Source organism: Notothenia coriiceps, unplaced genomic scaffold (genome assembly GCF_000735185.1).
Source record: "Notothenia coriiceps isolate Sejong01 unplaced genomic scaffold, NC01 NC01_scaffold00019351, whole genome shotgun sequence".
Classification (NCBI taxonomy): Eukaryota; Metazoa; Chordata; class Actinopteri; order Perciformes; family Nototheniidae; genus Notothenia; species Notothenia coriiceps.
In genome coordinates this window covers 437,705-464,588 of record NW_011352052.1, presented here as the reverse complement: position 1 = coordinate 464,588, position 26,884 = coordinate 437,705, and the positions used below count along the sequence as shown (strand labels likewise).

At 41.3% G+C, this 26,884-nt stretch overlaps 2 protein-coding genes across 2 annotated transcripts in view; both read left to right on the top strand.

Moving 5' to 3' along the window:
- LOC104951912 (protein zer-1 homolog) overlaps nt 1–12,780 on the top strand; it is an 18,402-nt gene extending 5,622 nt beyond the window's left edge. The window contains exons 4-6 of the mRNA XM_010778648.1: nt 10,538–10,992; nt 12,363–12,536; nt 12,651–12,780. Of these exons, the coding sequence (XP_010776950.1) occupies nt 10,538–10,992; nt 12,363–12,536; nt 12,651–12,780 (759 nt within the window). The remainder of the gene's footprint in view (nt 1–10,537; nt 10,993–12,362; nt 12,537–12,650) is intronic.
- Nucleotides 12,781–14,812: 2,032 nt separating this feature from the next.
- Nucleotides 14,813–18,625, top strand: LOC104951911 (F-box/WD repeat-containing protein 11; the record flags this gene model as incomplete). Its single annotated transcript, XM_010778646.1, has 6 exons — nt 14,813–15,064; nt 15,934–16,052; nt 16,275–16,385; nt 16,522–16,600; nt 17,078–17,242; nt 17,401–18,625. Coding segments are annotated over 5 exons (723 nt in total), but the record flags the coding sequence as incomplete, so codon positions are not given.
- Between the last annotated feature and the right edge of the window lie 8,259 nt (nt 18,626–26,884).

Sequence of the window (26,884 nt, the reverse complement as noted above, 5' to 3'; positions counted from 1 at the left end):
CTGGTCATAACTGGTACAAAGCCGGAGAGAGGATACGTACGACGTCGGCGAGGAGCGTATATCCGTGGAGTGCTGTGGAGAGACGCGCGCGAGTTGCGGACGAGCTTGAGTGGACGTGGGAAGGCGATGGCGGTAGCGTTTTGTACGTCGTGGTCTTCAGGGAAGGCGAGGAAAATATGCGATTTGTTATGATATACCGTGAGAGTTTTTACTTTATATTATTTGATCCTCGTACTTTAGAACATTTACTCTCGAAAATAGTCGATAGTGTATGTCAGTTTTTCTCTAAGTGTACTGGTGCGCTAGCGATTTATCAATATACTTACTTATGCGTACACGTGTACCTAAAAGAATGTCGTTGGACTCAAATTAAAAAGGATCCACTGATTCAAATTTCACGTTCTGATGACGCGAGCGGTATATTTTGAACTGTATAGCAACATGTATCCGCTGATCCTAGTTTGTCCTAGATAGGCATAAATGTTCCACTTCATTTTTATTTTGTAGTTCTGTAACGCTACTCGATATCAAGTTCAGTAGAATTACCTGTAATCCTCATCAGAACGACTGTCGTTATGTGCTCGACATGCTCTTGATGGTTCACCTGTCTTGTACTGTCTCTTAGATTGTTGAGACTTCTTAGGTCGACTAAGATTCGAACTTTGCTCGAAGGACATGGGATGGGTTGTGTCTGTCGCAACTCATAACCAACTGAGTAACGACATCTCACACTGACAGACTCCCTTCGGACCGCTCCGCGCATCTACGGACGGTCTGAGTTGTGAAGACAGTGAAGCATATATATGCTGACGATCAGCGTCCATAACGATATAGGTCGAGGTGAGAAATAACAGCTGGAGTTGCCCATAAAAAGCCTAAATACGGTATTAATATACGATGATATACAGAGAGAAACTAGCAGTTATCACGTATAATTAAAAAAAAAAAAAAAAACATTAAAAATATCGATTTATGATAGAGAGTTACTTTATATAGTCGTATAAACAGAAAATAGAGGGGACAGGCTCGTCTTGCAGCAGAGCTAAGCAGTCCTGTGCAGCTCCCACGTGTTACAGTTTAGGAGGCATGTACGTGGCCGAGAATTGACCCAAGCCGCAGTCGTCAGTTCCGCAGGTGTCTGTCTCTGGATCAATTGAGATACACCATGACATATAGGACGTGCGCATATTAAGATACCGGCTATATGTGGACTTGTAGTGTCTCGACATTCCTGAGAAATAGTCATTCTCGGTTGATGATGACTACTGTGCGAATTGTAGTGCGTCTCCTCTCCATGAAGAATTCAAATATGCCTATCCTAACATTGAGGTCGACTCTTGTGGAATGTGTAGTCGTGCGCTCTCCTGGAAATTTTCTATCACTGTGCTGTTAGTACTATGATGTGGACCTTGTAGTCGCTACTCTCCCTGAGAAGTACTACCGACTCCTTGTGATGACGGCTACGCAATGTAACTGACTTCTAGCCGGCATCTCACATGAGAAATTTCAGCACTGACGGTGTGATATATGACGCTATATGTTGACTAGCAGTAAGCGGTCGTCTCTCCTGAGAAAGTTCATCCTTAGATGTACGACTCACATGTACGGTACTTGTAGAGGACGTCTCTTCTGAGTACATTTTACAGCACCTAAATATAATGGACTATACTGCACTTGTAGTTGTCTCTCTGAGAACATTATCATCTCTGGTGTGTATCACTTACTACTGGTCAAAGTCGTCCTCTCCTGAGAAATTTCTATCGTCTGTATGTATGACTATATGTAGGACTCGTGTCGTCTCTCCCTGAGAAATTTCATCTATGTGGATTATAGACTATATGTCATGGAGCTTTAGTCGTCCTACTCCTGAGAATAGTACATGCTACGGTTGATGTATAGACTATACTGTGGACATTGTAGCTCGTACCGCTCCTGAGAATTGTGATCTGGCGGATGTATGACTACATAGTGGACTTGTGAGTCGTCCTCTCCTAGACATTCATCTCTGCAGTGTATGATCTCATCACGTGCAACTTGCAGTCGTCCTACTCCTGAGAAACTCATCATCTCTTGTGAGGTCGACTATATGTGGAGTCTTGACACTAGTCGGTTCGGAGTATACATGAGAAATTTATCATACTATACGTTCGACGTTGTAGATCGTCCTTTCATGAGAAATTCATCCAAGGACTGAAAGTGACTCATAATATGAAAGTTCAGTCGCCCTGAGAACTCTTTCATACGACTTCTGTCCCATGTATGACCTAAGTAGTGACTTGTGTCGTCAAGTTCGAGAAATTGGATAGCTAATTTCCTGCGTATGATATACGATTCGACTTGTAGTCGGTGATCGCCTCGAGAAATTCACGTCTCCGACATACTCGTGGTATGTATTGTATATGTGTGTAGGTCGTTTGTGAGATAATTAAGGTCTGTGCTTGTAAGGATATGTCGATTTGCTCGTAATACAACTCGTACAGGATATTTTTTTCACGAAAGATGAGTAGTGACTTCTATTCCCTTGAGTCGTCTCAGAGTTTACTCGTAGATGTCATCGCCCGTGATGTAGTTGTACATATATTATGCAGGGACAGTGTGGTTGTCACACTGAGCAGACCTGGCACACGGAATTGTTAGTTCTTCGCACGCGTACTCACTTCTAGGACGTTGGGTAGTAACTGTGGTAATCTCATCCTAAATTACATTTCCCTCTTGATTACTCAGACTAAATTGATCCGAGGTGTGTATGTCTGTTGTGTCGATAGACCCCGAATGTCTTTGAACTAGTTCTCCTTTTCGGCAATTTGATTTAGACCGAAGACAACACTCTCAAAGGACAGGCTCACGGAACTCAACTGCGTATGCTAATACAGTAGTCGTTCGACACCCCACGATTAAAGTCAAAGTGAAAACACAACTTTGTCTAAAGAGGAAAAGGACTGATACAACACTTGTATGAAGGATCACAATGTAGGTCTATAGTACCACTATACAGATGTCTTACGCAGTGCGAATAAGAGCGATAACTGGTGTCACGTATAGTAGTACCTTTGTGACATACTAAGTCCTCAACATCGGCTACTCGCAAGGAAACACTCTTATGAATTCAACTACGCGCAAGTCAGTCTCTCCACCATCTTGGACTTCCTATGGTTGAGTCTAAATAATTTGACGTATCTCGCACATAACGGACTCTTATTCTTGTCCGGTCCACGTCTTATAGAGGGAAATATTACTAAGTGCAGAGTTGGCTAGTGGTACCTCTTACAAGGACACACTGCAGTAGGTAACTTTGGTCTCTACTTCTGTTTACTCGACAATATACTCCTCCGCAGAATGAAATCGACACATTCTGTGTGCCGTAACTGTGTGTGTCGTCTCAACTTTGTGTCTGTATGTACGTCTCCACTTAGTAGGACTTGGTCGTGTATGTCTCCCTTTACCGTTACTGTGGAGACAGGACTCGGAGGAGGGTGTTACTCTGTATATCTTATTTAATTAAGTATTTATTCATATGTTCTTCAGTATTGTAACATTTAATCTTAGACTATTAACATGTCTTGTCTTACACTTTAGTCCTTACTAACATGCTACTCTACTTTATGCCCAAAATATGCCACTATATATGCCATACACATCTGATCTATTTATCAGTACTACGCTTGTCTACTTACAATACCTCGACGAAGAAGGACCCCCTCACACAGAGGGACCCGTCACTCGCAAAGCCACCGTCATTCTCGAGAACAAAGGCCACGCTACCGCCGACAGCCGTCCCGCCAACGGTGGGAGACAGACCGCGGAGTCTCGACGACGACGTGCCATCTACGACCACGCGCCGACTCTAAAAGCTCTTTTTTGCGTTTTTATAGTACTAATCTCTTTTTTACACTACTACTCTCTATTTTTCAGACTAAACATAAAAATAAAAAATGTCCATTTGTTAAGTCACATAAAGTTTTTCAGTTGTAACCACTACAATAGTTAATAAATTATATTTCTTACAGTGTTTTTTACCAACTCTAAAACTTTCAGTCTGTAAAGTCCATTTCATAGTCTTTCGGACTCAAACGTCTTAATTTCAGAGTAAACTCTCGAAAAGTCTTCTTGTACTAAATTTACGTCGTGAGAAACGGGTGGGAGACAGACTTTGGTCTCGACGACACTAACCAAGTCGACGGGCAACTCTTAAAGCCTTTTTGTTCTGTTATTAGTACTATACTTTATTTTTACCTTCCACTCTATTTATCAGAAGAGATGGGACACAAAAATATACTTAACAGGAAGAAGAATATTATCTTTACATATGTTCCGGACGTGACATAAACGCTCTTATATATACACTTACGATAAATAACTATCTAGTCGTCTAGAGATAGAATGTATCTTGACTAACAGTTTTGAACACTCGTACAAGTCTATACTATCCGTCACAGAGATGAGAGAATTCTATTCTTCTTCGAGGAGACGTGAGCGCGACTTAAAGAAAGTCTATTAGTCACACATAGTTATAACGTCAGCATTTCTTTACATAGCATGATAATATGTTAACTCTCGTAGGAGGAAGAAGCTGACGTAGACAAACGCTAGACTTATGTGATCTACGCGAGACATTCACAAGACTCCAACACAACATGACGATCAAGGATAGAGACATTTACACTCAGAGAGGTACTTGACTACACAGGCCAACATATAGTCAGGATGACATCACAGAGATGAAACATCTCTCTCAGGTAGAGGACGACTACAGACGGATCGCGCATAACATCCGATATCGAGTCATACACTCACCAGCACGATGGAATGTCTTCACAGAGAGAGACAGACACTATCACAGTGCCTTCCAGTATAATACGAGGCCTATATAGTCTCAGTTTCGGTTTACTCCGCGCATTCTACACCACTGAAAAATGGTAAATGTACGTGATAGATATTTTCCGTCATGTCCTCCCCGTGGTGTTGCGTGTCCGATTTTGCGTCCAAGAAAAATCTTCATCGGAAAATGATCCTAGAATTTTGGGGTAACAAAATAAACAAAGCAAAGTTGGTAAACTGAGACGTCGTGAAACTCATAACAAATTGAGTTTAAATTCTCACGCGACTATTTAATGGTCAACTAAACACGAGAGAATGATTTCTCAGGAGAGACCGGACTGACATAGTCCCACAATATAATTAGGCGTCGATACATGCTACAGATGATGAAATTGTCAATGGCGAGCCGACGACTACAAGTACCACATTATAGTCATCATCCACTCATAGATCGAATTACTCAGGAGAGGACGACGTACGAGTGCCACAAATAGTCAATACATCACAGAGATGAAAATTTCCTCAGGGAGAGGACGACTACAAGTCCCATCTATATATGAGTCTCCACTACGATTCAACTAGTATTATAAGAAGGAGAGTGTTCTTGCGAACGTAGAGACGACGACTTACACAATCTCACACCCTCTCACACTTCACTAGACTACACACACACACACGATACATACAGCAGATGAAGATCACTGTTCTCACTGCATTGTGTGGTATGTCACAGGAAGCTCGTTCCAAGTTTTAAGAATCAGCTGGTCTTCAGGTTGAAGATTTTTCATTTCTGTCCACTTGTGTTCCCTCGCCAGCTCTGCTCGCTGTCGCGCAAGACTTTCCAACTCTCCATTAATTGACTTGAACTTACTCATCCACATGTCTGAGGCCTTCAGCTCAGCAACTTCCAGCTCAAAGTCTCCGATAGAGACCCCGGGGATGCATGTCAGGTCGATTTTGTCCACTGCACACTCATGTGGATGAGTGATGAACTTGAAAAGACCAGTGCGCGCACGAAATTCTCCAAAACGTGCTTTGAATGACTGCAGGAGATTGGACGTAAAGCCAGCTAGCTGCTGGAGATCCAGATGTTGAGTGGAGTCACTTGCTAGGCATGCATCTCTAAATTGTTGCAGTCTTTCAAAGTGCAGAAGACGACCTGTTTTCAATGTCCCTGAGAAAGACTTCCAGCTTGCTTTCAAAAACACTGCTTGTTGAAGGGATGAGATTGTATTTCCAATACCTTGCATTTTCACATTGAGCTGGTTCAGATGGCCAGTTATGTCCACGAGATAGTGAAACTGCAGGAGCCAGTCAGTGTTGTCTAGCTCAGGATGCTTGACGCCTTTCATTTCAAGAAAAGTCCGGATTTCACTCAGGCAAGCTGCAAAACGGCTGAGCATCCCCCTTGACAACCAACGCACGTTGCTGTGTAAAAGCAGACCGGAATAATGATTCCCAACTTCTTCTAACAGAGCTTTAAACTGGCGATCCTTTAAAGCTCGGGCAACAATAAAGTTGACCACTCGAATGACCAGCGACATCACCTCACCAAGCTCCTGGCCACACGTCTGAGCGCAAAGCGCCTCCTGGTGCAGGACGCAATGAAAACTTAGGATGGCTCTCTTTTCATGTTCACGGAGAAGCGCTACAAATCCTTTGTTCTTCCCCAACATACAGGGTGCACCATCAGTACAGACAGAAATAAGTTTATCCATCGGTAGTTTTTTTTCTTTAGCAAACTCCATAAAAGACGTGAATAAATCCTCTCCTCTTGTTTCCCTTTCATTGGCAAAACAGCCAAGCTTTCCTCACGCAGTGTGTCACCTGCAGCATACCTGGCAATTATACTGCACTGAGATAGATGGCTAACGTCTGTTGACTCATCTAACGCGAGAGAAAAGTATGTCCCGGCGTTTATGTCCTTAATTTGTGTTTCCTCGACTTGATTTGTAGCTCCTCGCATGCCCTTTTCCTGCTGTCCCCCGCTGGATATTTCGATGCAAATGAAGCATGGTGCGTATCGAAGTGCCGCTTTATATTTGAACGTTTCATCGATGCAATTTTATCATTGCATATTAGACATACCGCAGATCCTGCTCTCTCCACAAATGCAAATTCCTCTGTCCACGCAGCCTGGAATGCACGGTAATCATCTTCTTTTTTTCTTTTCGCCATCTTTTCCGTTACAAGGGTTGAAGCGGATAAACTAGTTGGCTATCTGATAAAATTGATTTCTTCACCTTTACAATGACCCGGACATGCTCGCGAGCCATTGGTTCCCGACCCACGGGTGACCCGTGAAATTTATCTTCAAAACTAATTACTGTTTACTTTAAAATGACACAGTATTATTAAGAAATATCACAAGTATTTTAAAATCAGTTTCAAACTGATTTTTCTTTTTAAACATTTTTTTTTTTCAACTCGAAATTGTCTGGGAGCCATATGCCGTCACCGGAAGAGCCATATATGGCTCGCGAGCCATAGGTTCCCGACCGCTGGTTTAAGCTAACGTTAGCAAGCTGAATAGCGAACTCGATGAGGGATAATAATAATTACAGGGGACAATCATTTCAGAGGAGCGTACCTATGTTAATATGTGCGTTACAGTCGCCATCCTGTGGTGTTCAGAGGATGAAGCACTCACTGTTGTAATTCAACCCAGTCTCACAGCATTTCGTGTTCTAGTCACGAAATATAATCTATTGATTCGACACAGAGCGATTTTGAAAGCAATGTATTTCTACTGGTAGTATGTTTCGTGCCTAAACCAAATGTGACTTGCGCTATAGAAATCAGTCACATTGACCCGAAGACACATTTTCGCTTGTATTACTGGTCTGGGGGAAGCTCGCGAGTGTGTGTGTATTTTTGCGTTTGTATGTATTGTGGTTGTGTACCGGGGAAACACTCACAAGAAACACCGGCTGTTGTTATGCTTGCTGTGACGTTAAATTACTTTGTTTTCATCCGTTTTCAAATAAACAAACGGTCCCGGACCATGTGGTGTTATCTATGATTACTATACGCCTTTACTTCATAATTTCAGCGGGGGGAGGGGGAGCGGCCCTGTGGAAGAGCAGGGTGCGAATTGAGAGGTGCCTCTTCTTCCCTTTACAAGCTTCAAAAATGTATTTATCATGAGGTTTTGGCAATAACAGTTTCATATTCTGAAAGCCAAGACTTTGTTTATTTAAAATCAAACAAAACACCCGAACCCTGAAAAAATAGTTTTTTTACACAAATCCACGTTTATTTTTTAAATGAGCCGTTGCGACTTTTGACTGATTTCGATAGAGCGGGTCACAAATAATAACAAATTAGAAGGAAAAAAATATATACAGATTTCAGTATTCAGTATATTTCAGTATTCTGAGGCTCTGAGCCCCATTTCTTTTGCCGTCCTCACAGACGGCAAAAAAAGTCTGACATTATACGATTTAAAAAAAAAAAACAATAATCGTGGCTTGATATTGAGTAAGAACATGTTTTTATGAACCCCACAGCTTCCGGTCTTCCAAGACTCGACCGGCCAAAAAGACGCAGGCACGAAACACACTACCAATAGAAATACATTGCTTTTAAAATCGTTCTGTGTGACTCGAAAAAAATGGGAAAATCGTGTTGGTGAACACGAATCAATAGATTACATTTATTTCGTGACTATAACACGAAATGCCGTGAGACTTGGTTGCGTAATTAGACCTTAGCTTGTTAATATATTGTTATAAATTATAAACTGAGGATTTGACCGCGTCGCTATGGTTGATACTTTTAGAAACAGGCTTTTATATGAAGTCTTGAAGTATTACGGCCCGTCCACACTACAGCTTCAAAAAAAGCTTGCCGGCGGGCGTGTCTGAAGCTCGACCAACAACCCAATCACATGAATCTCCCGCTCCTGACACAGAAGCAGCGGTTTTGATTGGCTAGAGCTGTCTTGGCATATGATTTGGATTGGCTGACGCTTCCACCGAAAGCTTCAGAAGCTTCAAAATTGAACTTTGCTCACTTTTGCAGCCTGAAACGCCAGGAAAGCTCCGCTCTGCTACCCACAATTCAGTTCGGCGAAAAGCGAGGCAACGTGACGTCACCCCATTCAAAGTGAATGGGCAGACGCGTTGGAAACCGTTTTTGAAGCTGTCGAAGCTGTAGTGTGGACGGGCCGTTATACAAGTAAAACTACATTTTGCTTTAATCCCATGTAATTGTAGAATGAACACAATCTTCCTTTGAAGATGTATAAATCAGGTGCCTTGAGTAGTCAAAATTACCTACAAATCATTGTACACAATTTTAAATATTATTTTCCACTTGTTACCATTGTGAGTCTATTTCTATGCAGCTCTGCGTGATTTTGTGGCTACAATTCAGGCTAATACGCTACCAGAGGTGGACTAAGTACTCAGATATTGTACTTGAGTAAAAGTAGAAGTACTCAGATCTTGTAGTGAAAGTAGAAGTACTCAGATCTTGTACTTGAGTAAAAGTAAAAGTACTCAGATCTTGTACTTGAGTAAAAGTAGAAGTACCACAGTGTAGGAATACTCTGTTAAAGTAAAAGTCCAGCACTCAAAATGTTCCTCACGGAGCTAGCTCTAAAAGTAGAAAAGTATTATCATCAAAATATACTTAAAGTAGCGACAGTAAAAGTAGTCATTGTGCAGATTAGTCCATTTCAGAATAATAAATATGATATGTTTTATAATGATTGATCATTAAAGTGTTCTCAAAGCTGGTAAAGGTGCAGCTAGTTTGAATGACTTTGTATACTGCAGGGTAGCTTGTGGATTTACTCCAGGTAGAACTAAAGTCTGATTCAACACTTGGTTATATTTCACATCATTCATCCACATCTGGAAAGTAACTAAAGGTATTAGATAGATGTAGTGGTGTACAAGTACACCATTTACCTCTGACTTATGTTTACTGCCAACCTAAGAGTACCTCAAAAATAGTAATCAATAATGTATTAAGTTATTTGGCTGATTGTTTTATATTGGCTCAGCCAGGTTATACTACAGATCACTCAGGCCACTCATTTTGAAATATTAAACTTTCTTTTCTTTTCTTTAATTGTTCATTCTCATGTAGAATGCTATCACGAAACACACATTTGGTTGTTTATAGCATAAAGAACATCTGATTTAATGTGAGGTAGGGAAATAATCATTTGAGGATAAGTATGTGTATATAAATATGTAATTTACAACAGCTGTAAGATGCTTGAAAAGTGCTTGAATTTGACTTTGGAAAAGGTGTAAGAACCCAGCAAAGGGTGTTGCTGTCCTATTACCCAGAGTACAGGTATTAATGATGTGTCATGTCACATATTTGGGTGTGTCTGACCCCAGAAGGGCATAGGGCTTTTGACCGCCCAAGCACGAGTGTGTAAGTCCCCCAATGATAGTTTGTTCAGGCAATGAATAACATCTGAATGGATGTGGACTTTATTATGCACTGAGACCATAGATGGATTGTATTATGCTGCACCTGATAACGAGCCTACCAATTCTTAATTGAAGCAACAAACAAACTTATCCACACAGTATAGCGCATCAGCAAGGTCATTCCTGGGAGTTAGAACACCACAGAGTAGCTTTAGTATTATGCTAAAGCTCCTATACCCAGTCCTTGATGAGTGCAGCATATTTAGGTCAGTATGGTTTTAAAATGATTCAGTGATCAGTCATTTGTCGTATGTGTGTTCCAACAGGACCTGATTGAGCTCCACCTCACCTACTGCAACAGTCTGTCCTCCCGCAGCCTGAAATCTCTGATCAGCTTCCGTGAGACCTTGGTGTCTCTGTGTCTCTTCGGCTGCAACCACATCTTCTACAGGAAGGGCGGTGCCCCACTCGCATGCAACGAAGACACTGAGGATGAGGAGGAGGAGAGCCCTGCTTCCAGGCAAGCTTTAGAGACAGACTTTAACTTCCAGGGCTTCAACCGCCTCAGGCTGCTCAACTTAGGAGGCCTGCCAGACGAGGTGGATGCTGAGACGCTGCTCAAACCCCTGAAGTCGCTCACCTCTCTAGATCTGTCTAATGTCCAGTTGCTGGGAACAGCTTTTCTCACCCAGTGGAAAGACAGACTTGCTTCTCTTGTGCTCTACAACGTTGACCTGTCAGAGGAGCTGGTCAGTACCATTGTGGAGATGGTAAATCTCAGGTAAGGTGGGAGGGGGCTTTAATGTACCATTTGTTATTATGATCTCAACATACCCTGGTATTGCATTTTAAATATTGCCAGTTGATCATGTCTGCTCTGTATTTAAATGACAAACGACAACACAGAGTGTTCTGCTGTGCTGGTGGAATTTGAGTTGAAATCAAACGAGCCACTGCCCTGAAGTTGTGTCATGTATGGACCTACTAAGGATCTTCAGTCCTTTTAGATGTGCTTAACACCCAAACCTTATCGGTCACCTATTACTAAAGGACAACTCCTACGTTTTGCAGAAGGACGAATTGAAAGAAAAAGTTACTTTTCTGGAGCTCTCTACTCAGCACCACAGCACTAGGTTATATTCATCTTTTTCAGTTGAAATATATGTTCTAGCAGAAAATAGTTTACAAGTTCACAAAGAACCCATTCACTCACTGTCTTTCAGTATGAATACAGGTTTCTCTCCAACTTCAGAAGCATTACAAAGGTCCTCTGTAACTTCCTCTATCCAAGTAGCCTTGTCTTTCGCACCAAACATCGACACAAATATTTGTCTTAAGGTAGAGCATATGAATCACAATAATTAGTATTAAACTGATCCTCTTACTACACCAGAGTGTAAACAATCACAGTATCAAAGGTTCCCTATGGAGCTTATGACCTCTAGTAGTATGGAGTAGGGCTGCACGATATATCGTGTGGTGACGATAATCGCGATCATGCGCAGTGACGATTTAAAAAATAAATGGACTAACTAAAACACGTCATGTTACAATTATGTTGCTGCTTGCTACAAAAGGAAAACTTGCGCGGCTCTCATGTCAGGGGTACTTGAGTGAGTGACATGCAGGCTCTGCATGCACAGCAAACCACCAATCACATTCAAATCTCCAAAGCAAACGGACCCCTTGATTAAAGGTAAAAACACTGAATAATAGTTTCATGTGTTTCTCCAGGGCAGTTTGGCGCTGCTAACCGAGCTAGCTCAGCTTGTTGCTCTGATAACTTAAGATCCAGACGTCCGTGACTAAAACACCAATTGTACATTGAAATGATGCGGTTTGAGTCCGAATGTGCTGTGCCCTCAGCTTTACAGAGAGCTTCAGCTCAGTGTTCAGCTGTTATGTTTTGTTTTATTTTATTAAAACTTTAAATAACTAGATTAATGGATTGCTTTGGATGTTTTTAATTTGGGCGTAAGATTTGTGCTCCCATTACATATTATACAAAATCTGAATTCTAGCATTTATAACTTTCAAAACTAATTTAACTATAATGAAAACGTCCCCATTCATTTGGTGTTACCTTTAGGTGGCCTATATTCATTTGAATAGAATGTGTCACTGACAGTGCTAACACTCTTCATCCTTCAGGCATCTTGACATCTCCCGGGAGAGCAGGCGCACCTCGAAGTTTAAGATGAGCAGGAAGATCCTGACGGCCATCGTACAGCGCCTGGTCAACCTGGTGTCTCTGGACATCTCCGGGCACATAATGCTCGACAACTGCACAGTCCCACACATCGAGGAAGCTATGGGGCGGCCGAGGTGGGAGACCAACGCTAGAGTCTACATTGGATATGAACATTTGTTATTTATTGTTTTAAATGTATTTGACTTGCCAATTAACCTTTTTACCAGTCATGATTTTCTTTCTTTCAGCATCGAGCCGTGCAAGAGCAGCATTTATCCTTTCCAGGAGCTGAAGAGGCCGCTGCAGTTCCTGGGCCTGTACGACACCACCCTCTGTAATGTGACACACATCCCTGCTTATAAGGTACTGCTTATCTGAAGGGCCCCACACGCATCACACTTTGTGGCTAATAATAGTTATGAAGATAATAGTTAGAGCATCCAGTGATTGAAATGTAATATGAGATCTCAGGGACGTTGTTTCATTGCCGGCTTTGGGAGTGTGGGGAAGATAGAGAGTTTTGGTGCGAGGTATTGCCTGCTGACGATATGATAGGTATAAAACTACCTTTTCACCCTTAATTGTTTATATTGGGAGTTTCCTCTACTAATCTTCACATACAAAAAAAGCTTTAATTGATATGTGCCTCCTCCATGCAAAGCGCCTCATAGCTGTTTCCTGGTGGCTCCCTCTACATTTATTTGGGAACGTTGTGTGCATTTTTTAGAATTGAAGGATATGTCTAAAGAACTAAACAGAGAGAAAGAGTAACCTTTTTTTATTATTTTATTTGTATTTATATATATTAATTAGGGCTGTCAAGTTAACGCGTTAATGCAAAAAAGAATGAACGCCACTAATTATTTTAACGCGATTAACGCATGTGCATTTTTTTTTGTCCTCGGCCGCCCCTTAGTTTCAGAGCGCATCGAGTTTAAAATACCATCTATACAATCCAAGCACACTGCTGATGCCGACAGCCCCGCTCCTGCCGCCCGCTTGCAGAAGACCACACTTGAAAGTGTGCTGGGGAGACACCTGGACACGTCTACGAGCAGCAACTTTCAACAAAGATCGCTAAATGGTTGGCTACATCTTGAAGGCCAATTAACATTGTGGAGGAGGAGGGGCTGCGTCATATAATTCAGGTCGCATCCAACGACTGCACTTATGAATTGCCTTCCAGAGCCACCACTGTCGAAAATACACAACTCGTATGAAGTCCAAACAGCGAAAGCAGAGGAGGATTTAAGAAAGACTCACCGGAGACTATTGGACTTCACTCAGTAATGACAGTTACCTCGGGGTCACGGCGCATTATTTTGACCCACAGTGGGAACTTCAGTCTCATGCTTTGACAGTTATGAAAACAGAGGAGCGGCATTTCTCACACACACACACCAGGTTGAATTGAGGTGAATATTTGTAATGTTCAAATGATAATAAACAAACATTTGCATAACGCATATTTGTCCACTCATATGTTAAAGAGTATTAAAAACTTAAAAAATATCCCTCTAAGGTACATTTAGAACAGATAAAAAATGTGCGATTAAATATTTTAATCGACTGACAGCCCTAAAAATAACACAATGAGTCAAATAATAAAACGATTATTAAAAAGCACAATAACTAGAAACATATAAAAACAAATGTAACAGTTTTATGTTAAACTAGTATTAAAAGTACCTGAGGCGCCTCCAGTTTACTGTTAGTTCCCACCCAACCTGCTTACAGGAAATAAACATGAGGCTGTTTTTTGTTTTATGAGTCAGATTTACTATGATTACCAGAGATAGTACAACAGTTTTATTGCCGATATTTAAAGACCTGGCGTGTTTGTATATGTTGAGACTTGCTTGGCTACTGCACACAGAAGCTCAGTATTAATTCTCTTATAAATTCACACTTCAGCCCTACTTGCTGGGCGGTATCCAAGGAAAATGTGACTTCACTTCCTTAGCGACAACTTGACGGGCACTTTGTTTGTAGTTTTGGTTGTCAGCTTTTCCAGTGTTTTCTGTATTTCCCTCTCAATGCCCAGCGGTACAGTTCAGTGACATGTTAGTGTGTGCGTGTGAAGCTTGAGTTACTCACCATTGTAAAACTAATAAACATAATTATCTCTCCTGTCTCTATTGTTCCCTTTTCTTCTTCATTCCCATTACATTTCCTTTCCACTCTGCATCCTCAACCTTCTTTTCATTTTCACTGCTCTCCCCAATGCCCATATCTTATTTGTCCTACTCCCCCTTTCCTCCTATCACTTTCCACTTTTCTCACTTCTTTGTCATTCCTTCCACACTTTGTCTTCACATCTCCATTTTTTCCTTCCTGCCTTTTCTTTTCCTCTGTCTCCTATGCTCATATCATTCCTCCCACTTCTCTTCTCTCTCCCTTCCTCCTCTGCAGGGTGTGGGAGGTCACGACGGGTGAGGTACTGAACACACTGATCCACCACAACGAGGCAGTTCTTCACCTGCGCTTCGCCAACGGCCTGATGGTCACCTGCTCGAAAGACCGTTCAATTGCCGTCTGGGACATGGCCTCTCCTACTGACATCAGCCTTCGTCGTGTCCTTGTGGGACACCGAGCTGCCGTCAACGTGGTCGATTTTGACGACAAATACATTGTGTCCGCCTCAGGGGACCGCACCATCAAGGTAACATCAACTGAGGAGTGATTTAGAGAACTGCTGCAGGGCTTGGGCTCTATGACATGTTATTACTATAAAGCCTCTGTCTCACACAGTTCATGGGAAATGACTAAGATAACCTTTCAGGCAGTGCAGCTTATTTTCACTATTCACACATGTTCAACTTTCAGAAACATTTCTTTCTTGCACCCTTATTTTTATACGTAACATGGCAATGCCTGAAAACATGGGGTTAGGGACAGTCCAGCAGGTGGCGGTATTGCAACAGTTAAACATTCCAACTGCCATTAAACTAACCAGAAAAATAAGTGGCAAGACAGGCCTCATGTATGGATATTTGGGTGTTGACTTTTCCTATGTTAAGGAATACGGATGTTATTAAAAGTCTGTTTGACTAAACTATAGTAAAAGGTCAAAGTTTCAACAATCGTCTGTGATTGTTATGCTGCGTGGGTTACTGTAACCTGAATCATGCATTATTAGAAAAACAATGGATGACTTGTGAAAACGTGTTGTTTATGGTCTCTCACTGTGTGGGTGTACGTCATTGTTATACTCTTGTGATTGGTTTGATCGCCCCACATGAGAGCCCCTCTTTCTTGTCACTGCAATCATACTTTTAAATACAGCTTTCACACTTGGCCCCACGTTACATGGATACACTGCATGTGTGAAAATGGCTTAAAAGTTTTGAGCACAAAGGGGTTTATTTTTCATATTGGTTGAAATGATGCGTCTCTTGTGAGGTGTCCACACTGCTCTACTGCAATCCCTTTGTTCCTACATCAAATCCATCATCATGAGCTTTGGTGAGATGCACTCCTGAATAAATACAGGCCACTGTTTCACAGCGCTCTCTGTGTTGCCCCCTGTAGGTATGGAGCACCAGCACCTGTGAGTTTGTGCGCACTCTAAACGGTCATAAGAGGGGCATCGCCTGTCTACAGTACAGAGATCGCCTGGTGGTCAGCGGCTCATCTGACAACACAATCCGGTACGTGTGAGAAATACAATGTAAATGGTTGATATCATGTTGTATTTATATTTCAAATGTACATTATTAAAATCACCTCCAACTAAATTGTTTGTTTGATGATGATCTTAATGTTGTCCAAAGATTGGCAGGGGGCATAACTGGCCCCTGCTCTTCTGTAAAAGCGGCCCTCTGTCAAAGCTGAGAGATCTTATGTGTTTACTGAGACTTCTCTCTCTCCAGGTTATGGGACATAGAGTGTGGTGCATGTTTGCGAGTGCTGGAAGGTCACGAGGAGCTGGTGCGTTGCATCCGCTTCGATAACAAAAGGATTGTCAGTGGCGCCTACGATGGGTCAGTATCATTCACACACACACACACACACACACACACACACACACACACACACACACACACACACACACACAGCTTTCTGCAAGGAGACGCATTTTGTGTCTGACATTTTGTCGTCTCGGGTTTCGTCCTGCAGCAAGATCAAGGTGTGGGACCTGCAGGCAGCGCTGGACCCACGAGCCCCCGCCAGCACATTATGTCTGCGCACTCTAGTGGTAAGTCCCTTCTGAGAGCCTGTTACCTACTTGTAATGTATGCTTTATAATTTAAGAATTATTCAGTAAACTGTATTGTAAAGCCAGATATAATGATCAGTTTTGTTTTCAAAACATTTAGTAGAATCTGCCTCTCTTAAGTGTATTATCACTGGTTGATCTGCTGTGGATTTACTCTGTGGGATGTTACTGACATTTAGTCTACCATCATTGATCCTGATGGGATCGCAGACTTGTGACAGTCCTTTGAGGTTGGACTGCCAAGAGATTTTCAAAATGTATTCTAATATATATCTGTGGGGGAAGTCCAGTGCTTCCCAGATGTAAAGCCTTTATATGTGATGGATAAATCAAACCATTTTACATTGATGTTTTTTCAGTCAACCTGCAACCAATGTGTGATATTGCTGACCCAGAAACATCCATGTTCTGCCTGTTTGTATGAATGTAAACATTATCTGTGAATTGTGTTTCCAGGAGCACTCTGGCCGCGTGTTCCGCCTTCAGTTCGATGAGTTTCAGATCATCAGCAGTTCTCACGACGACACCATTCTGATCTGGGACTTCCTGAACGTCTCGACCAACGGCCAGTCAGAGGGACGGTCTCCCTCCCGCACCTACACTTACATTTCTAGATAGCAGGTACAAACAAACTGTCAAACTTAGATGATGAGATCTTTTATTCTTGTTGTAAAAATGTCCCATGATAAGGTTGTGTTTGTGCATGTTGTATTCAGCCAGTATGATAACGCTCTCTGCCAAGACCCTTGTGTAATTGTTAAATCTTTCCTGCCCTCCAGGTGGCGCCATCCACACAACCTTTCTTGGAGGAGCCCAGGGCTATTTGGCTGATGGGTGCGTCCATCTTTTCTCCTTCCTCCTCGTCATCTCTCTGTCCACCCTGACCCCGACACCTCCTCCTCCTGCCCGTTCTGACAGACTCTTGAGCTTGTGCCCATTGCCTGCCAGTACTCTCACATGCACACACAAACACACAGGCCAACACTGATGAGGATTCCCTACTACAGAATCAACACAACTCCCCAAAGAAGTTCATCTTCTTCTACTAATTTATGTTTTGTAAAGTACACTAATGACAGTATTAACTTAGACCTTATATAAGTCACAGGCTCCTTTTTGTCCCCTTAATACAAGCTAATAGCAGCTTCTTCTGCTCAGTTTTCAACCCCAGGTTTCCACAGAAATGGAATTGCTTATAGATATATATTTATATATATATTACACACGCATACACACACACAAACAGTGGCACAGTTGGACAGAGGATGACCGGAGCTGTGATGCGGGAGACAGAGACTCTTTACTCGGCTCTAGAAAAAGAGGGAAGGATGGGAGATGAAGGGAGTGAATGAGGGAGAAATGTGAATGGGATGACTTATCTGCTCCCTCTCACTCCCCCAGACTCCTCCCTGTCTCTCTCCACCCTCCCGTGCCCCCCCACGCCCCTCTAACCCCCAGAGATGCACACTCGCTTGGAATATGGGGGCGCACACACTCAAATTTGCGTGAGTGTTTGTGTATGTGGACTTGTGAAGCGGCAGAACAGAGCTGAAGCGTCAAACAGACAGACATGCATGTGAGGTTGCCTTGGATACAGCATCCCGGTAACCTCTGCTTTTTTTTCTCTTTAACTCTTACTTTCTTACTGTTTTTTATTACTGTTATTTTCTCATTTTATTTGAGTATTTTGGTTCTTAGTACAAAAATCATACTAAGCGTAGTCCTCTTTCTATTTCCCTCTCTTACTGTCTTCTCCTCATTCTTTCTTCTAACTTTGACCCTGTCCATCTGTCTCTTCCACTCCATCTTTCTCTTACCATCATCTACGTGCTTGCTTTGGTTATGAGAGAAGCTGGAACTCAAGAGCTCAAATTTAGCTGTAAACGGAGTTGTCTTGTCAAAAATTGTGTTGTATATTAAAAATGATTTTTTAAAGAAGAAAATGACCTTATTGTGAATAAAGTACTTGACAGTGGTGGAGTGTCGAACCAACTGTAACATGAATGAGTGTCTAATTGTCTGTCTGTTCTTGTCTGTGCATGTGTGAGTGGGTTTGTGCTATGCTACCGCTATCTGCCATGTAGATGCAATTATTTGTTTTTTTGTTTTCTGAATAGCTTCCATGTCATGCGACTCCAAATCAATGCAGCATGGTGTAACTACACTAGACAAGTAGGACGCCTCTTTTGATGGGATTTTAGTGATGTTTATTATTTATTTATCGAAATTCAGCTTGTTTCTTTTCAAAAGCTTGTCGTGTGACTCCAAATCAACACAGCATAACTGGACGAGTAGGACACACCTGGTTTTGTGTGTTTGCTTCTTCTATTTTATATAAATATCGTTATTTAACAGTTTCCATATACTGCAACCCAAGGACTCCAGGTTGTATTGGCACACCGGAAACTTTTATATGAATATATTTTTGAAAGTCTGCATTTCTTTTTTTTGAAAGTCTTGATTTACTCAATTAGCTTCCAGACTACGTGACCAAGTGACTCCAAATCAATGCAGCACATTGTATTAATCCACTGGACTAGAAAAGCCACATCTATTCTTTCTAGTGCTTCAACTATTGAACATGAATATTGTTTTGTTTTTTAAATGTCAGTTTTTGAAAAAAATGTACACTGCACAGGAAGGACACAAACTGCTTTTTCTATTTTGTATGAATATTTGTATGCGAAAATCCATATCTTCGGCCTATAAATCCAATCTAAATATAATCTCTAAATGAATGTGTATTGGGCTACTGGACAAGTAATCGTTTGTGCATTGCTAATTTACTTCTATCTACGAAAAAATTCAGCTGGCTACTTTCTAGTCTGTAATTGAAACCCTGTGGTAAAGGGCAAGGGCTACGATGAGAGCTACGTCCTGACTTCCCTCACTGTGATCATGACCGGAAGACTCCGGAGTTAATGTCCAATATTCATCCAAAAGCTATCTTCACCGTGGCCATACCTGCCAACCATGCCAAGTTTCAGCCTTTAGGGGGAGAAACTAGCTGTCAAGAGGTAAGGATGCAGAGCTGCTGGTCAATACTTCTTTATGTCAAACTGTTTGCAAGGTCAAGTGAGATTGTTCCACTTAAACCAGAGTGTATCTCATTGATGTATGTGAAACCTGTGTGTTCATATCCCTGTAGACATGTTTCTATCCAGGTTCCTGATCAACTTTGTGCACTGTGGGTCTTGATTTCTCAGCATCAAAGTAGTAGTTGGAACCAACTAGCGATCCCGGTTTCTGTTGTACTCCAGTAGCATTTCCACATTTCTCTAAACCAGTGCAGGGTGTGTTAACAAAGGCAGCACATAAGCTGGGAACTCCTAAAGCCTTGTCATCATAACTAAGACACTAGTGCTCATGTAAACATAAAAAACATACAGCATCCCTGTTGCTGCACTTAAATGTAAGTGATCTACTATTGGCTAGAAGTACATGTAATGCTCTTGTATCCACTGTGGCATTAATGGATAGCAGCAATTGGGTCGTTTTGGATATACTTGCCCATTCACATTTTATAAAAGGTAGTATTTCCTGAAAAAACATTTGTATCAGATATATATATATGTATATATATATGTATATATCTGATACCAATGTTTTTTCAGACCCCCCAATAAAGCAAAACTGCACGTTTCAGAGTGGCCTTTTTATTGTGGCCAGCCTAAGGCACACCTGTGCAATAATCATGCTGTCTAATCAGCATCTTGATATGCCACACCTGTGAGGTGGGATGGATTATCTCGGCAAAGGAGAAGTGCTCACTATCACAGATTTTTTCAGATTTGTGAACAATATTTGAGAGAAATGGTTATTTTGTGTATATAGAAAATGTTTTAGATCTTTGAGTTCATCTCATGAAAAATGGGAGCAAAAGCGTTCCGTTTATATTTTTGTTCAGTGTAGTTTTCGGCCTTTTGTGTTAGCTCTCCTCTACTTCTCTAATCCAGCTGTTATGCCATTATGATCAGAGCCGAAATATTGCTGTTAACTAAATCATGTCTGTGTCTTTCTCATCAAGATGTGCCTTCCTAATGTCTATACCTTAGTTGTGATGTATTTCTTGACTCAACCCACATCTTAAAATCGATCTTTCTTTCTTTACAGCAGGTTCTCCTCCGAGCCCCGATCACAAGACGAAACGGCAGAGCGACCCGACGCCATTCGGCTTCAAAGGTAGTTTGTTCATCAACACCTGAACTCTCCTCCTGTCTGCTTCCTGTCTCAGAGTCTCTAACATCTCATTGGCTGTAGCTGCTGCTTGTGAATGACTAGCTGCGTTTCTGTCGCCTCCTGTCCCTCAGATGCAGGTCCTCCCCCGCTCCACCTGAACAGGGTCAGGTGGAGCAGCTCCTCTAGTCTCTTACAGACAAAGTTGAGAGGTACACGGTGTTGGGCTCACTGTCTCACCACTATCACCCCTTATAGACACCCTCTCTGTTTAATGCTTCGCTGTAACACGTCACCACGCTCCTCTCAGGCTTCAAGTCATAGAATTACACACTAATATAAAGAAGTTCTGCTTGCCACTTTTCCTCAGTTTGTGTCACAGAGTTTAATATTTGAAGACGCATGCCTGTCCTCCTAATCTTGACGTTTTTTAGAAATAAAATGCTGCATGAATTAGTTCTTAAACCTGAGAATGAGTAAGGAATGTTACACTTCTGGTTCACTCCCTTGGGTTTTTTGGTGAGATGCCGGAAATAAGGTCTGTGGCGAACACAAGCATACGAGATTATTATAAAATACTTCAACCTGTACCCCAATCTCCTCGGTTTCATATGTCTTTTAAAAAAGTGGTTGCCAAGACTACCGAATGTCATTATGCTGAACACTTACGGTACGTCCACACAGCGGCTTTGGAAAAAGCTTGCCGGCGGGCGTGTCTGAAGCTCGACCGACAACCAATGACATGAATCTCCCGCCCCTGACACACAAGCAGCGGTTTGATTGGCTAGAGCTTGTACTGGGATATGATTTGATTGGCTGACGCTTCCACCGAAAGCTTCAGAAGATTAAAAAGTTGAACATTGCTCAACTTTTGAAGCCTGGAAATCTCCGCTTTGCTTCCCACAATGCAGTTCGGCGAAAGGTGAGGCAAAGTGACGTCACCCCATTCAAAGTGAATGGGCAGAAGCGTTGGAAGATTTTTTTAACGCTGCTGTGTGGACGTACCGTTAGTAGTGGGGACATTAAGATCATGCAACGAGGTTGTAGTTTGTTTTTATTGCCTAATTTGACTTATTTGACTGTTAGGATATGCAATTACGCTTATAAAATCATCAAAGTAGGGTTCCTTTATTAAAATGATATTGCTGAACCAAACATGTGATTTATAAACTTTTGTTTTGCCACAGAGTTTATTTTCTGCAACAAAAAAACAAAAAAATACCATTGGCTTCTTATACAGGGATTCAGGGTGCTGCTGACTTCCGAGTCTGCCTGAAAAAAATAAGTCACGCCTTTTTCTTTTTGTAGCTGTGGAACTGAGAGCTTCCTCCTGGGATTACCTGCATTTTCTTTCTCTTCTCAATAGAGCTTTTTAAAGTTCTTCCTCTCACTTCTTCACACTTCCTAGACTCCTCACTTCACGCACGTTTTAGACGGCAGCAGAAGATGAGTGTTGCTGTGAACTAAACGCTTGTCTTCGTCCTCTCTTCAGGCTGGAACAAAACCTCCCTGTCGCTGGACGCCTCAGAGGAGCGTGACGGATATTCCAGCGCTGAGGAGCCTCTGAACTCTGACCCAGAGGAGGACACCGGCAAGAAGCTGGTCAGTGTCTCTGCGTCACAGTCGTGTCACATTGTGGGGACCGTTTACACATTTAGATGATGGGGACTTGCCTCCAATTGTCCCAAAATAGGAAGCTGACCCCCTCAAAGTAAACAAATGAATGTTTTGCTTTTTAGTTGGGTTTTAGGAAGAAAAAACAACAACACAACAGTAATAAAGTATCACCTTATCAAACATGTCAGGAACATAAGTCACATATTGACTCTCCGAGCAGACGCAGAGCAACATTAGCTATCATTAGGAGTCAGATGAGTGTTTCATTTGACATTTGATTTGCCTCCGCCACTCCGAATGGAAATCTCTGGCTCTTAATGCATGTGTTTCATTTGGTGCGAGGCGCTTAGCATATAGTGGGTTTATCAGAGCTCATTCACTCGAAATAAGTTATATAAGAGAAACTGAACCAATAGTGACCAAAGCAATGCCCCCCGTAGTAGAGATGCACCCTATTTTTTTTCTAGTTGACCTGACCTAATTCGGATTGAAGCGAGTAGTATTAAGACAACCGTATGTGTCAACATGAGATTAAGTACCTGATAAGAGAGTGATTTATGACCCTCATAAACCTTAGTCCCGCCTCCAAATCCCTTTGAAGTGGCACCTGTCACTCTGACATCTGACCTTTGACATCTGACATCTGACCTTTGACCCTCTTATCTTTTACAAATTGTTTGTTTATAGCCCCTGATAAGGATATTGCACAATAGAGGAGTGATAAGACTTTATCACCCCTTTGATGTGAAACCTGTTAGAGTGTCTTAGTAGGTCATTATTTGAGTTGAAAGCAATAGCTTTAAATGAGGTTGAGCTCTGATAGTATGGTATATCAGAATATCATAACATACTGTATATATTTTTTTAAAAGGTCACACAAACTAGACTTTTAGTGTGTGTGTGTGTGTGTGTGTGTGTGTGTGTGTGTGTGTGTGTGTGTGTGTGTGTGTGTGTGTGTGTGTGTGTGTGTGTGTGTAAGGTACATGTAAAGTATGTTGAAATATTTCACAAAAATTGATTTGTATGTTGTAATAGTTGTATGTTGATAAAAATCTCTGTGTACTTTTTCAAAATATAATGAGCGAAGTCATAGAGGGAAAAAAGTTATGTTAGAATAACATGAAATAATTCACAGTAAAGCATCTAAAAATAAAACATTTTTAAAAAGTCTTAAAGTTATCAAAACTGTATTGTTTCACCGAAACAGTGTTAAAATCACAAATGTTCCTTTTAGAGTTTGATTCTTTAAGAAACTCAATTCATTACAAATGAATTCATATTTTACCAAGTTGTAAAGTTTTGCATCCATTAAAGTGTAAAAATCAGTAAAGTCATCAAAAACTACATTGTTTAACTGGATTGTCTGACTTAAATCAAAAACTACCAATAAGAGTCACATTCTTAAATAANCACATAAGCCTTGGGAACGTCCTAAAGCACTTCTCATCAACTAACTAAGACACTTAGTCGCTCATGTAAACATAAAAACATACTCCGATCCCTGTGCCTGCACTTAAATGTAAGTGTGCTACTATTGGCTACGAGCTACCTGTATTGCTGATTGTATCCACTGTGCATTATGCGATAGCAGCCATTGGCGCGTTTTGGATTATACTTGCCCATTCACATTTATAAAGGAGTATTTCCTGAAACACATTTGTACAGTTATTATTAGTATGTATATAGTATATGTACTATATCCTGTACCAATGTTTTTCAGACCCCAATAAAGCAAAACTGCACGTTTCAGAGTGGCCTTTTATTGTGGCCAGCTAAGCACACCTGTGCAATAATCATGCTGTTTAATCAGCCTCTTTAATATGCCAACACCTGTGAGGTGGGTATGGATTATCTCGAGCAAAGGAGAAGTGCCTCATATCACAGATTTTTTCAGATTCGTGAACAATATTGAGAGAAGGTTATTTTGTGTATATGCACTGTTTTAGATCTTTGAGTTCATCTCATGAAAAATGGGAGCAAAAACAAAAGTGTTGCATTTATATTTTTGTTCAGTGTATATATATGTATGTATGTATGTGGGTACAACGTTGAATTCAAAATGATATATGTGTCTCAGTCGATCTACACTGTCCTGTTACCTTAATTTAACTTGTGCATTTGACCGGAAAACTCCAAAGAATCCTACAACTTACTATCACTTTTCCCGATACCAGCAATGTTTCAGTGTTCAGGCCCTCATCAGTTAAACATACCCTTTTTTTACTCTCTAAAGGGAGTACAATTGATTGACAGGTCCTGTTTGCATCCCATGCAGTCCAGTTTGCATTCACTGACTCACAATATTAAAATCTACTTTGTTTTATTTATAACCACATTTTATATGCCTTACAAATTAATTTGATTCTCCCTAACCAATCATAGGCTTTCCAGGCTGCAGTAACTTGTATTGCAAATTGCATTGCATTACAATCATAATTACTTTTTAATAGCTTTGACTTAAATCACCTCACAAGAAACAAATGTTGGTTATACAAGTGTGGACTGCACTTTATTAAGCATGGCCACCAGGTGGGAGTATACCCTCAGCTTTCTCCCACAGTGTAATCTGTTAGTTAGACATTGGCTCTGTCGGTTTGGCATCAAAGTTTGGAGTCTAAACAACCTGTTACAGTAGATCACATTCTCAGTCTTGTAAACAATGTAACTTTTAAGTAGGAATGTGTGTTTGAGATGCCTAAAGTGATGCCTTTATAGCAAAGATCTGTTTAGTGTAATTGAGCTCGATAATGCATCTGTCTGGTTATTGTTCAATGTGCATTCTCTAGGTTAGAAGAAGTATGGGAGCGTTGGATTCCTAAATATCTGGGTTTAGTATAGTTAGATGTTTCAATTCTGGAAATAAGTTATGTGGGATGGATTTGTGCTTTGTGGAGCACCATTAGTATATGATGTGTGTATGAGTTGAATATGGGTGTGTGTGCTTCCTCTGGGTCTGTGGGATTTTGGCCCATAATTCCTGCAGCTCTCAGGTCACAGCTCCGTTCTCACGCACATATTTGGCATTCCTTCCCCGACATGATTACCATACACCTTCCACTCTGGGTTTGGCTACGCAGAATATTTCCATCATTCCCGAGTGGAACTGGAGCAACGTTCCAGAAATGAACAACTCACCCCACCACCCCCTACTCGCTCTTCTCTATCCCACACCCCGTTTCCCTTCCACCCCACTGTCTCCCCCTTACACCACCCCCTCCAGCGCAGATTCCTGCTGCCTTGCAATAGGAATCCTTTGGTACAGCCCCTTTTTTCCCCCTGAGTCAGCTGTTTGTGTCTGCAGGCATGATTGGGTCATTTGGCAGCGACATCTCTTCGGTGACCCCCTGCTAGGATAGGGAAGGAAGGGGAGGGATGGGGGATACGAGCCGGAGAGATGAGAGGAGAAGCAGCTATGAAACTCTATCTCACTACTGCATGTTTCCCTTCCACTGTTCTGTCTGATCCTTCATGCTGAATACACATGGCAAAACTTTATGATGTGGAGGTCACTGTTGATTTTGCACAAAACAGTCGCTCAGCATATTGAAGGGGTTCCATGAGTAAGGTTGTTCCATCTTAGATTGTTTTCTTTGTGCAATCTAATGTCTGAGTTCTGACCTTCAGTTCTTCAACCCGTGCTTATGAGAACTATGAACTACAGAATCTGTTTTTCTGCATATCTGACGTTCTTGCACCTTGTCTCTATTAGAAATCTGCTAAGGAAGTTGGGATCTTTTCCCAGTTTGGAAGATTAGTGGTTCTGAGAAATGGTGAATTTCGCTGTCTGACTTTCTAACTATAAATTGCTAACATTAATCATTATTACAAATTCATTGTTTGTAAACGGTCAAATTATTATTTACCACATTTTATTTAACTACATTACTATTTAATTTCCCCTTTATTAAAGATGGCTGTTAATGGATAGAAACACAAAAGGGCAATGTTGGTTTTTGGTTAATCCAGATGATTAGATAGATGAAACAAATGTAGGGTCATTGGTGCAAACATTCTGCAACCCCAATAATAGCATGAAATATTCCTACCCACTGATCGCAATAATGCCAACAATGGTCTAGAACAACCAGATATATTAAACTAATGAATATCTTACTATAAACTGTATGGTATCATCATATCTTTAACCCTACTGCATTTCACAAATTCTTTGAGCCCAGGGAAATGTTTTCAGACGGTTGTTTTGTTCAATTAACAGTCTATAACCTAGAGAAGATACAACAGAATAAACCATTACACCTTCAAACCACCTTTTTGGCCCTATTGCTTGATTCATGACATAAACATTTTCTCAAATAATTTGGCAATCATTTTTCGTTGAACAACCAATCGAACAATAAATCAAGGCGATCACATCCAGATTATTGATGAACATGAATCTCTTAAATATAATCATTGTGAGAGAAAAAAACATGAGAGGAAGCATTTCAAAGAGGCTGAGACACATAGGAA